Source organism: Alligator mississippiensis, chromosome 9 (assembly GCF_030867095.1).
Source record: "Alligator mississippiensis isolate rAllMis1 chromosome 9, rAllMis1, whole genome shotgun sequence".
Taxonomy (NCBI): Eukaryota; Metazoa; Chordata; order Crocodylia; family Alligatoridae; genus Alligator; species Alligator mississippiensis.
Genome location: NC_081832.1, coordinates 7,940,018 through 7,953,741, shown reverse-complemented (window position 1 = coordinate 7,953,741; position 13,724 = coordinate 7,940,018). Strand labels below are relative to the sequence as shown.

The 13,724-nt window shown below is 44.0% G+C and overlaps 1 protein-coding gene across 1 annotated transcript; it reads right to left on the bottom strand.

Annotated features, from left to right (window-relative positions):
- Positions 1 to 995: 995 nt before the first annotated feature.
- Positions 996 to 13,697, bottom strand: LOC102561415 (androgen-induced gene 1 protein). Its single transcript, XM_014609747.3, has 6 exons — positions 13,476 to 13,697; positions 12,289 to 12,429; positions 9,473 to 9,574; positions 8,679 to 8,794; positions 1,502 to 1,653; positions 996 to 1,076 (listed from the first exon to the last, which is right to left on the bottom strand). Exons 1-6 carry the CDS (start codon positions 13,647 to 13,649, stop codon positions 1,051 to 1,053), a joined length of 711 nt encoding a protein of 236 aa, XP_014465233.1. The 5' UTR covers positions 13,650 to 13,697; the 3' UTR covers positions 996 to 1,050.
- Positions 13,698 to 13,724: the final 27 nt, after the last annotated feature.

Here is a 13,724-nt window from a genome sequence, read left to right as displayed (position 1 = left end):
TTAAAAAAAACAACAACCCCAAACTGCAATATTTGCTCCTCTCAAACTGTCTTTCACCTTTAAAATGTTTGGTTTCTAACTCCTCAGTCTGGTAATTTGTAGCTTTTTAATTTACCTGTTAATTTATTTATCCAGAACTACTACTACTGTTGACAGCCAAGGGTCTGTCAGATACTCATCTTTACTGCTGGAAATCTTTACACTTGCTCCGTCTACAGATCAGAGACTCCCACTAGGTATCAAAATAAACCTTAGAAGTTGCATCACTAATTATTTTTTTAAAAAAGGAAAAAAGAAAGAAAGAAAAAAAGAACTACTTCACCCTAAGCAATCCTCAGTGGGATGCAGACCCCATTCCTTGATTGTATAAAATGTTCAACAAAACAGAAACAATTCCAGGCCTTGTTTTTGGGGAATTCACTTGGAGCCTTGCCTTTACAGTTTGGATGATATTTCTAAGTGCAAGAAGCAAAAAGATTTTGCTTAGGACCTGATGATTAAATATGCCTTGCGTACTTAGTGCAGTGTTATGACAACTCCACATTTTGTAAGCAGCTGGATAGTTACTTCAATTTTTAGATGAAATGGGTTGCGGTTTTATTTATAAGAGTATTAATGCTTGATTAAACATAGGTCCTATGTCACTAGTTGTCCAAATAAGTCCTTCAGCCTGGTGCACGGGGAAAATGTTAGCATTTTTGAGACTGAAAGGCTAAGGCTAGCCAGAACCATATACTTGTGGCCCAATGTGCACACTTCTGTACACACACAGACACATGGCTATATTTATGTAAAACCAATTTTCTATATCATGAAGTGGGATTTGGTTAGATTTAATATCCCAGTACCAAATCGTTGCCCCGCCTCCCAGCTTCTCCTTACAGATTGCTTGTTTTCTGTATACACGTTTTTACTGCATTGAATACTAAAGCTGAAAAAACTTCTTTAAAAACAGTGTCAGATAATATAAATATTTTATCTTGATTAAAATGTGATACATTCATAAATATATTTGCACTGTACGACCTGTTTTCCAGCATCTCTCTATGCTTACTTCTTATGTTTGTGGGTCTCACCTGAAAAAGAGGAACAAATGAACTAGAGTGGACATTTCACTCTTGGCTTGTGGTACCAGTTCTGGAACTCACTGGTCTCAGCTTTCTAGTCCTGGAGGTCTGTACCAAGTTATCAGATGGTTCCGTGTTACCCAAACTAAGGCTACTGCACTCATTTGCACTTTTGACACCCGCATAATTTCATTTAACCTGTGAAAAATCTCTTGCAACAGCCAGTACTTTCTTACAAAGTTATTACGCTTCAAGTTCAATCATTAAAGGCATTTATGTTTACAGATACAGATGAAGAAGCTCTATGCTGACTAAAAGGGTGAGGAAAAGGTCAAAACAAGATTTCACTGCTGCATGCTTTCACTGCTGGTGGCGTTCTGCCCTTTTCCCCATTTTATAAACTAGTAACCATGAAAAAAACCTACATTACTTACCCCATAACAACTTTGTTAGCTTGTCCCCAAGGAAGTAGAAGCCTACCATTTCTAAGTAGCAAGTGAAAAAAAGCAGTGCCTTTCCAGCTCTGCCTAGCACTTCTAAAATTGGGTACACCCAAATCCCAGAGGCGTGATTTACCCATATTATCCTAAAATAAACAAAACAGAATTAAAGACATAACTAGAAATAAACAGAACACATTTTTCTTATGATTACAAAGCTACCTTTGTTTATTTCTAAAGATATGTGGAAAATCTCAAGTTTTATTCCTTTTTAAGTGCAGAAGAGCATTAGGCAAATTAGTTCTTTTCAAACAAACATTTTTAAAAACTATTACAAATCTGCAGATAATAAAAAGTATTACTTGGATTTGTTTTTGCTTATGGTAATTGTTAGGATTATTTTTATTATAAGCATTATTGTAGCATCTAAGGGTCCTATTTATGGGCTAGGACTCCATTAGTGGAGTGGAAGAAGACTAGTGCTTGCAGAGTGTTTTGAGATCTTTGACGGAAGTCTCGTGAGAATTGTATCATCATTTATTAACAGTAATAATTATTTCAAATCCTCCAACAGCCACAGATAACATGTTTAGAAAATGGGAGTTTGTTATAAAATTATTTAATGAGGTTTATCTTTTTTTACATACAGGTAAGAAAGATAACCGATTATGGCTACCGAGGCAATATGCAAAGTGACAAACAATGTTGGAAACAAGAGAGATAAGTGGATGCAGAAGCACGTTATCCTTGAGCAGGTGCTGATGGAAGCTATGTACACACGAAACATTGATGGGTAAAATTAATGGAAGCATTTACATGACATTACCCAGAACTGTGTGGCTAGTGTCAAAGTTTTGACTTTTCCCTGTCTCCTGCAATGCCAGCTGAATCTTCTACATTTTCAAGTTTACCTAGAACAAGTTCCTGAAAAGTGATAGCAATCGTCATGTTCTCTCACAGGTGACCAACTGAAGTCTCTAAATGCTAGAGTGGCACCAACTGCATGAATTTACTGCTAGTGTTAAAAAACGGAGCCTAAATGGAGGTCATTACTGATTCTGCTGCTGTGATCCCTTCCTACGATCCTATGTATAATGAGTAGCAGTTGCATAAAGTAACTTACACTTTTTCACTGGAATGAGGTTAGACAAGTAATGAGCCATGCCAGTTACAAATAGGTGCCATACAGGGAATTTTACAGTCTGACCAAATATGTTTGCTTGTGGTTTTCTTTTTACATGTATCAACACTTAGAGTGCATACTGCCTTGTCATGTAAATGATGCACTGTTCTGAAATAACAGCTACTACACTGGAAATCTTTGCTGTTTAATAGAAGCTATAATGCCCCGTTTTGTTTTTGTTGTTTTTTTTAATACAGATGCCCCACTTGCCTGCCATGAGACTGTTACACATGCGGAAGAGAAGATCCAAGCACCAGAGGAACAGAGACATTATGGTGGGGAGAAGATACTACAAGGGTATCAGTTTGCAGACATCCAGTCAACCAGAGTACCTGGAGAGCAGATTTCTAGAGACAAGACTGACTCAGTCATATGGAAGCATGTGACTGAGGAAAAGCTAGAGGAAGAATCCAACTAGTGTGGGAAGAAGAGCCAAATACTAGATTTGCCATACTGGGTGGACAAGAAAAAAAAAAAGAGCAAGCATCTAGTCTTGTAAGAACAGAGGAAGGAACAAAGGACACCAGAGCGTGAGGAGTAATGAGAACAATAAGCAGAAGATGAGAAAGAGAAGGAAGGCTGATCTGTAGAGAGAACTGAAAGAAAATGCGAAGAAAAGTAGGTCTGTGACCTGGGGACTCCTGTTAGGGAAACATTAATAAAGAAAGAAAAAAACAACCAAGTCCTATGAAGAGAGTAAATCCAGAGAACTGGGAGGTGTGATATCTGCCGAGAGCAAGGATATGAGATATGGATTGGTCTGAAAAGCATTCTGATGGTGATGGAGAAAAAACCATTGAGTTTGATGCCACCAAATTTCTGCTGGAACAGATCAAGGATGATTACATCAAACTAGTAATGGAGGTTCAGGTGATCTTCGGTGGAAGAAAGAAGACAGATGTCTTGCTTTCTTTCTTAGAGAGAGAAGGCAAATGTATGACAGGATAATGAATGAATATCAAAACAGTCCAAGGACAGATGACAGTGGAACATTTTGGATGTTCGCTCACTTGGAGGCATTCAAGTTAAGAGGACTCTTCTCAACACATGGCCTCCTCCTACATCCCTGGGGCACTTCCATGATCCAGGCCGATAAATGCAAACAATAGGTTTAAGCTAAAAATATAAAGTTGGAAAGTGTGACGTAGCCTCTCCCTCCACACCCCCTAGTTTTAATATACAGCTATACAAAAATCAGGTGACTGGGAATACGTGAAGGACTGGCAGAGGGTAGGCCAGATGGACAGCAAGGAGCAACAAAGTAGCCAAAAGGGGAGCACATAAAAAGTGGAAACAGGGTGAGATCACTAAAGATGAATATACCTCCTCTGCTCGTGCTTGTAGGGAGGCAGTTAGGCGGGCCAAAGCTACCATGGAGCTGAGGATGGCAACCCAAGTAAAGGACAACAAGAAATTGTTTTTTAGATATATTGGGAGTAAAAGGAAGGCCCAGGGAGGAATAGGACCGCTGCTAAATGGGCAGAAACAATTGGTGACGGACAGGGGGGACAAGGCTGAACTCCTCAACGAGTTCTTTGCCTCAGTGTTCCTAAGTGAGGGGCACGACAGGTCTCTCACTGGGGTTGTAGAGAGGCAGCAGCAAGGCGCCAGACTTCCATACGTAGATCCTGAGGTGGTGCAGAGTCACTTGGAAGAACTGGATGCCTTTAAGTCGGCAGGCCCGGATGAGCTCCATCCGAGGGTGCTGAAGGCACTGGCCGACATCATTGCAGAGCCACTGGCGGGAATATTCAAATGCTCGTGGCGCACGGGCCAGGTCCCGGAGGACTGGAAAAGGGCTAACGTGGTCCCCATTTTCAAAAAGGGGAGGAAGGAGGACCCGGGCAACTATAGGCCAGTCAGTCTCACCTCCATCCTTGGTAAAGTCTTTGAAAAAATTATCAAGGCTCACATTTGTGAGAGCCCGGCAGGGCAAATTATGTTGAGGGGAAACCAGCATGGGTTTGTGGCGGGCAGATCGTGCCTGACCAATCTAGTCTCTTTCTATGACCAGGTTACGAAACGCCTGGACGCAGGAGGAGGGGTGGATGTCGTATACTTAGACTTCAGGAAGGCCTTCGATACGGTATCCCACCCCATACTGGTGAACAAGTTAAGAGGCTGTGATGTGGATGACTGCACAGTCCGGTGGGTGGCAAATTGGCTAGAGGGTCGCACCCAAAGAGTCGTGGTGGATGGGTCGGTCTCGACCTGGAAGGGTGTGGGCAGTGGGGTCCCGCAGGGCTCGGTCCTTGGACCGATACTCTTTAATGTCTTCATCAGTGACTTGGACGAGGGAGTGAAATGTACTCTGTCCAAGTTTGCAGATGACACAAAGCTATGGGGAGAAGTGGACACGCCAGAGGGCAGGGAACAGCTGCAGGCAGACCTGGATAGGTTGGACAAGTGGGCAGAAAACAACAGGATGCAGTTCAACAAGGAGAAATGCAAAGTGCTGCACCTAGGGAGGAAAAATGTCCAGCACACCTACAGCCCAGGGAATGACCTGCTGGGTGGCACAGAGGTGGAACAGGATCTTGGAGTCCTAGTGGACTCCAAGATGAACATGAGCCAGCAGTGTGACGAAGACATCAGAAAAGCCAATGGCACTTTATCGTGCATCAGCAGATGCATGACAAATAGGTCCAGGGAGGTGATACTTCCCCTCTATAGGGCGTTGGTCAGACCGCAGTTGGAGTACTGCGTGCAATTCTGGGCGCCACACTTCAAGAAGGATGCGGATAACCTGGAGAGGGTACAGCGAAGGGCAACCCGTATGGTCAAGGGCCTGCAGACCAAGCCCTACGAGGAGAGACTAGAGAAACTGGACCTTTTCAGCCTCCGCAAGAGAAGGTTGAGAGGCGACCTTGTGGCTGCCTATAAGTTCATCACGGGGGCACAGAAGGGAATTGGTGAGGATTTATTCACCAAGGCGCCCCCGGGGGTCACAAGAAACAATGGCCGCAAGCTAGCAGAGAGCAGATTTAGACTGGACATAAGGAAGAACTTCTTCACAGTTCGAGTGGCCAAGGTCTGGAACGGGCTCCCAAGGGAGGTGGTGCTCTCCCCTACCCTGGGGGTCTTCAAGGAGGTTAGATGAGTATCTAGCTGGGGTCATCTAGACTCAGCACTCTTTCCTGCTTATGCAGGGGGTCGGACTTGATGATCTATTGAGGTCCCTTCCGCCCCTAACATCTATGAATCTATGAAAGTACTAAGTTTACGGGGACAGAGAGTTTGGCAGACAGACTTGGACAAAGGACTGTCTCTAATGCGACTAGGACAGTGGTTCCCAACCTTTTCAGACAGTGGTCTGGCAAACTGCGGACTGGAAGAAGCAGCCAACCATCCTGCAGACTGGCAGCCAACCCTTCATGGCCTGGTATTGGGTTGCAGCCCGGGGGTTGGGAACCTCTGGACTAGGAGACATGAGTGTGGTAAATGAGAAGCAACTGAAGCGTTTATACACTAATGTGAGGAGCGTAGGCAACAGGAGGGAGAAACTCAAACTGTTAGTGCAATGTGAATGCTGGATAGCAAAAGAGATAACAAACGCATTGTTTTTATAAACTGCATGGCTGAGAGAACTGATTACACATCTACAAATGAGTTTAAAAATAAACAGTTACAGAAATGTTACAAGTGTTTGTCTATTTTATTGGATGTAAAAATAAAAAAAACCAAAAACCCCAACACTTCAAAATACTGCAATTTACAGGCCTTATAGAACAACACAGTATTACAAAAGGCTCATTCACCAAGCTGCCAAAGGGTCTTACGGGTGCAGTTAATTAAACGTTGCTACTGAGTCAATGAATTTTTTCAGTTTCTAGCTCTGCACTCTCTGTACATCATCCCTGAGTGAGTCCTTATTTCCATCAGCCATGATGCCAAAAAGAACTGAAAGTTCCACAAGCAGGAGAATGCTACAGAGCTTCTACACAAAAAAATTGCTTCCTTCTGTATATCCCCATGTTATCCAAACAGAGGTTTGGGAATTGACCCTTCCTATTCTGTCAGGTAGGGAGCGGTGGAAGCAGAGTTAGAAAGCAGTACTGGCAAGGAAACATGGGAGAGCTTCTAGGCCTCTGCAGGCCATTACTGTAGAAAGAATACTCTGATACAAAGTAATAAATCCAGCTGAATATGGCATTATAGTTATTGTTTAGTTCTCAGCTTTTTTGTGTTGCAAAATTCAGGCAATAATGCATGAAATAAACATATGGAGTGTGTTATGTTAAGGTGTGTTATCAAATGCTGTAATTATACTGCAGCAGTCCCTGAGAAGACCTTTTTCTATCTTCAGTCTAAGTATGCCAATGATATCTTTTGACTGTGATTTGCTACTCTAATATCTGCTCTTTTAATATTAGACTACTGCACTGTATCCCACCTAGAGCTACATCTTTAAGCAACTAGAAACTGAAGCAACAAGGATATTAGTACTCTAGGATCAGAATGAGCTGCCTCTTGCTTTCCAGAGAGGATTTAGAGCAGTGTTGACTGTGAGTTTTAATATCTGAACTGGTTTGGGATCTGTGTTTTTAAGAGGCCACTTCTCTGGCATTATTACCATATTTAGTGCAGAAGGTTGAGTAGAGCTCTCCTGAAGGAAAGGGAGCTGGTGACAGGACATTTTTTCAGGGGACCTCACCTTTAGAATGCAGTCCTTTAAACCAAAGCAACTCAACTGTTAATATTCAGAGCAAATCCGCAAGGTCTATCAATTTACCTAGGCTTCTGGGCAACCCAGGCTATTCTAAAAGTTCATGCTGGAAGGTGTAAATATTTGGATTGAAGATCCCTGATTAGTCATTTTCCAAACTTGTGACATTTTGACTAGATACGGTTCAGGTGCAAGCTTTATATATGTGTGCCTCTATTTTCAAATGGACCTGGACTTTTAAATAAAATTGACTATGGGAAATTCAGAGGAAATTGTAAAGAACATTTTGCCCAGGGCTTACTCAAATTTGAGGGAAAGCCGTACAATTTTAAAATCAAATGTACTCAAAACAAATTAAAAGATCCAGGTGCCATCTTAATATATTCATCCCTTATAACTAATAAATAGGCTTTTAAAATGTTATTGGCTTTGCTGCACTGGAATCTTTTCACTAGTCTGCCATCTTTCACTGTCCCACTGAACTCAACCGCTCTCTCCTGCATATTGTTTATCCTTCTGTGACCTTACACTGAAAAAAAACACACATTTTATGGAACATTTCATTTTATATATTCAGACATTGCAACCTTAATTTTGTGAAATATCCTTTGAATGATTCCTACCACACCAAATAAGCAATTTATTTAGATCAGGGTGGGAAAATGCGACCTGCCAGGACATTCCATCCGGCCCACAGGGCCCATAACAAATTTAGAAAATTAATATTAATCTGCCCCTGGCTGCCTGTCATGTGGCCCTCGATGGCTTGCCAAAACTCAGTAAGCAGCCCTCTGCCCAAAATAATTGCCTACCCCTGATTTAGACGTTTTGCCAAAAAATGGCAATTAAACAATGGATAAATTGAATAGTTCAAATCTGTCTCTGACATGGAAGTGAGAAGCTAGAGCACTCTTCAAAAGGCCAAATAATAAGAGTCAGTACAAGGTGTGCCAAAAGAGTGCCCTGCAGCAGCTCCCTCTCAAGAATCAAGCAGGCGTTTGGAGCTGAGCATGGACATAAACCAAAGGTGCGGGCAGTAGAACCCACTTGTAACTAAAGAAATACAAAGGCAGCAAGCATTTTTATCTTTTGTCTATTTGTATATTATATTGCAGTACAAGGACTCCGAATAAGAGCTCAGAGTTAAAAAAGATGTAATAAATGTAACAAGTCATATAGAGGGTAACAGACTCGTTATTTTTCTTCATGCTTTTTAAAAAGCAATAGAGCTAATGTAAAGGGTTGAAGGAGTAACAGAGCAAAAAGAATAAGGAATTATTTTGGAATTTAAACTATATTTCTGAAAAATAATGACTACCTACCAAGTGAGGTATGAAGAACCAAAGATGCTGAGTCCTATTATTCCCTTCAATTTATGCGGATACTTATGTGGACAGCTAACCAGTTCTATAAGTAGTAGTGGCAATATAGTGGTATGCTGAAAATTAAATCCAAATACAACAGTTTGATCTAGAAATAGCAAATTAAAACAACAGATGTCCAAAAAAATTATGCAAGTGTGAGACAGCACAGATACACAGTTGGTGAAAACTTGAAAAGAGCAAAAAATATTTCACTAGTTAGAGAAGACTATGAAACACTTACTTGTGACATATTCCACCTTTCATCAATATACTCTACTTTGTAAAACGTGTAGCCAACTCTCCAGAAATCAAAGGCAACATAAAGATGAAATAAAAAGCAAATGATTTTTTCAGCAAAGTTAAGATGCCCACTGTTGATTCAGGGTAAGAGTGACTGGATCCACACTCGCTAAGGTCCATGGCACAAGATGGACAATATTCAGTGAACATTAAAGAGCATTCAGATATGCAACTAAGGCACAAAAAGCCTTGTCTCCATAACTTTTTCCACTATTACATTCATGAATCTCCATAAGTTATAGTGATGATAGTTACAGAATATTCACATGGCCAGTAGCTTTCTCACAATCCTTACATCTACAAGTAATACAGTCCTGAATACCACGACATAAAGAAAATATTTATCCACTAACTTACCAAGTTACTTCTTCATGCATAGACATAACAGGACTACACATATGTACCTAAGGATAAACTCAATGATCCTAAGAGAAAATAATTAATATACTTACCATAGTATGATTAAGCCAAGATGGATTAACCTCATCCAACTCTTTTGGGTATACAAGTTCTCTGTCATATGCATAGAGGGTCCAAAATGTTATGGCTACAAACTAAAAAAACAATTACATGTAAATCAAGAGTACTGTATTGTTCTGACTTTATATCTACCTTTTTCCCCTCGGAGAAAGGCATAAAAACCTGCATTTAATTTTTATGCAGAGCCAGCCAACCTATAATCAGGCCTCTGCGATCTTGACTTCTGCACTCAGAATGCATTTGTGCATGCAATAAAAATACTAAGAATTTTTTTCAGTGCAGTTTTTATTTTAGTACTTTTACTACATTAAGCCATTTGGGTCCTTTTCTTGGCTACTTGATTCTCCTGTGGGACTCTGTAAGGGCAACACCAGTTCAAGGACTTCATCTGTAGATATTATTTATGTTCAGAGAAAAAGCATTTCTCTTCCTAAAACTAAACCTGAAAATATGGGGTCAACCTACAGACAGGGTCAGATGAACATGGAAAACCACTGACATAGATAATTATTAGCACCCAATGTTTTATATTTTTCAAAATGGTCTATTTGGAGGTAGATTATTTTAAAAAGAAAAACTAGGCGTTAGGACTATACTTTTTAAAAATTAAATTCAGAGGACATCATCGTTTCACTGAAGAACTAGTGGATAATCTTCAAATCTTCATCAAGCCGGCTCCCACTAAGGTCAATAGGAATTTTGTGAATGGTGTAATTGAGTACAGGATGGAGGTGGGCAATTTGGGCTGTGTTTTGATTAGCATTTATGGGAGTGAAAGACATGAACATGAAACAATAAAGCAAAATTAAGTTACTTGCTGGTGTGAACTCAGAGCGTGGAAGGGTCTGTTTGGGATATAAAAATACAGTGCAATTAAATAACAGTTTAAAACATAAACCCAAAGATTGGCAGAATAAGACAAGTACAGGAGCTACAGCAGCATGTTATCCCATGCTTTATTAAATATATAAGCTGTTTGTAAACTATTTTCTAAAATGTAGGTATTTCTCCAAATCTTCATTTTCTACAAGATGCAAGAAAACACCAGGCCTTGTGGACAAAGGACATTCAGTTAAGTAAAAACCCATTGCATGGGCATTATTTTGCAGCTATCAGATACAAAATGAAATAATCCAGGGAACAGGAACTAGATCCCAGGTGCCATCCCATGTGTATCCAGCTACCCTAACAACGAGGTAACAGTTGCATTCCCTTGTTTGCCCTCTTTCTGGACCAATGGTTCCTGTACTCTTAGTCTCACACTGGTCGAGCTTCAAGAGGCAGGTGCCTACCACACAGTCTGTAGGGCATTAAGGCATCTCCTAGGAAACTGCAGCCATGGGTTTAAACCCCTGGATGCTGCACCCGTGGGCTAGATCCCCAGCCCCTACCCACCTTGGAGAATGTGTCTGCAAGGTGGATAGTACCAGCAACACTCGGTTTTAATCCAAGTGGCCACAGTCACCCTGCTTGTCCATGCCTTGATGACTGGATCACGCCTCTGGAGGCTTAGGCAGAGCTGAGATGCTGCTCCTGCTCGTGTCAGGATCGTCTGATGACCTGGGTGCTTCAGCATATGCACAGAAGCCTAAGTTTTGGCATCAAGGGCAGTCAGACGTGGGGCGGAAAATTTTCCAAAACAGAAAATTTTCCAGTGCTTAATTTTTCCGTGGGAAATTTTTTATTTCTAAAAATTAATTGTTCATAAAATACATTAGTAACAATGAATGGATACCAATGCAATATTAGGCAAGCTTGGCTGTTTCGAAGTTTAATTAATGTTTCTCAGGTGATTATCCCTAGGAAGTGTGTGAGAGAGTATATATATGTTTTATTGATTTGTAAACAGGAAGATAAATACACTCACATCATAACCCAAACCAAAAATCAAGTTATGAATTCACCTAACTGGCTGTGCAGGTCAAATCAAAACCAAAGCACAGTTCATATCATGCACAGTTCTCTGGGTGTGCTAAAATTAGTGTCAACAGTTTTCAGTGCCTTCGGTTTTTTCTTAAACGTCAACAAGCAACGTAAGGGAAGTACATGCTATTGTGTATTGTCTTTACATTTTTACAAGTATTCCAATAAAAATAATTTATTTCCACATACAGCTTTGAATTTGTTTGAATATAACATTTAAACCACATTAAGTGGGCCGTATTTAATTTTTTTCCTAATCAAATATTTCAGTTCAAATACTTGTGGCTATTGGGACATAAAACTAACGGGGTACTTTTTTAGCTGTGTTACAAAATATAAGTCAAATAAACATGCTAAAATCAGATCACGCTCTATTTAGGGCACTGGGAAATTTTCCAGAAATTTTTCCAATTCAAAATTTTCCAGCAAACCCACATCTCTGAGGGAAATTTCACAACAAGAACTTAGATGAGGCAAAATGGGCAGCGGATTCCTGGATCTTGAAGTTTAGATGCAAACTCCCACCCGAGGCTCCTTTCTGGATCTCATCCCTCAAAGACATCAAACCCACCACGTGGCCGACGTGTGGTCTGGCAGCTCAACCCAGACTGGGCCTGCGAGGCCCGACGTACCGAAGACCCCGATGGAGCTCAGGGACGACTGGCACTTATCAGCCATTTTCCACGATGCCCAAAGAGCAAAGGGGCAGCAGCGCTTGCGGTGGGGCCAGACAGGCCCCTCTCCTGGGGTCCAACCCAGCAAGGCGGTGCCACAGGCATCGCGGCCTTCGCCTGGGCCACTTCTGCCAGCCAGGCCTTCCCCAAGTTACTGGAGTGGGCCCCGACTGGGCCAAGCAACCACCTACCAGGCCAACGGGAAAGACCAGCACGGAGAAGATGAAGTCCTTCAGGGGCAGTAGCCGGGAGATGCTCCTCTGCCGGGTCGGCAGGAACATGTGCACTGCATCCATGAGCGTGCACAGCCCAAACAGCACCGTCTGCAGGATCTGCGGGACACGCGTGTCACAGCCCACTCCCCTCCCCTCCTCTCCACCTCTGTGCCCGCTGGGTCCTGCGCCACGGCCCCGCCCCCAATAATGGTCCCCCTGCCCCAGGTCATGGCCCCGCCCCCAATAACGGTCCCCCTGCCCCGGGTCACGGCCCCGCCCCCAATAACGGTCCCCCTGCCCCAGGTCACTGCCCCACCCTCAATAATGGTCCCCCTGCCCTGGGTCACAGCCCCACCCTCAATAATGATTGCCCCGCCCCTAATAACGGTCCCCCTGCCCCAGGTCACTGCCCCACCCTCAATAAAGGTTGCCCCGCCCCAATAACAGTCCCCCTGCCATACATCACGGCTCCGCCCCCAGTAACAGTCCCCCTGCCCCAGGTCACAGCCCTGCCCTCAATGGTTGCCCCGCCCACAATAACGGTCCCCCTGCCCCAGGTCACTGCCCCACCCTCAATAATGGTCCCCCTGCCCTAGATCACAGCCCCACCCTCAATAATGATTGCCCCGCCCCTAATAACGGTCCCCCTGCCCCAGGTCACTGCCCCACCCTCAATAATGGTCCCCCTGCCCTGGGTCACAGCCCCACCTTCAATAAAGTTTGCCCTGCCCCAATAACAGTCCCCCTGCCACACATCACGGCTCCGCCCCCAGTAACAGTCCCCCTGCCCCAGGTCACAGCCCTGCCCTCAATGGTTGCCCCGCCCACAATAACGGTCCCCCTGCTCCAGGTCACGGCCCCGCCCTCAATAATGGTTGCCCCGCCCCAATAACGGTCCCCCTGCCCCCTGCCCGTCAAAGCCCCGCCCCCAATAACGGTCCCCCTGCCCATCAAAGCCCCGCCCCCAATAACGGTCCCCCTGCCCCCTGCCCGTCAAAGCCCCGCCCCCAATAATGGTCCTCCTGCCCCAGGTCGCCGCCCCACCCTCAATAATGGTTGCCCCGCCCCCAATAACGGTCCCCCTGCCCCGGGTCACAGCCCCGCCCCCAGGAAGTCGCCCCACCCACAATAACGGTCGCCCCGCCCCGCCCCGCCGGCCGCACCTGGTTGAGGAAGGTGAGGTACTTCCAGCGGCCGCCGTAGGTGGTCTCGCTGTCGCGGCGCGGGGAGTTAGGCAGCCCCACGTTTTGGCAGAGCGAGAAGAGTGCCCACAGGAAGCAGCACAGGTGCAGCACGGTCACGGGCCGCTCGCCCCGCAGCCGCTCCCGCCCCGCCATGGCCGCGCACCTCGCGCCGCCCGCACGTGGAGTGCTCTGCGCATGCGCCCCCCGCGCCCGCCCCCACGTGACCGG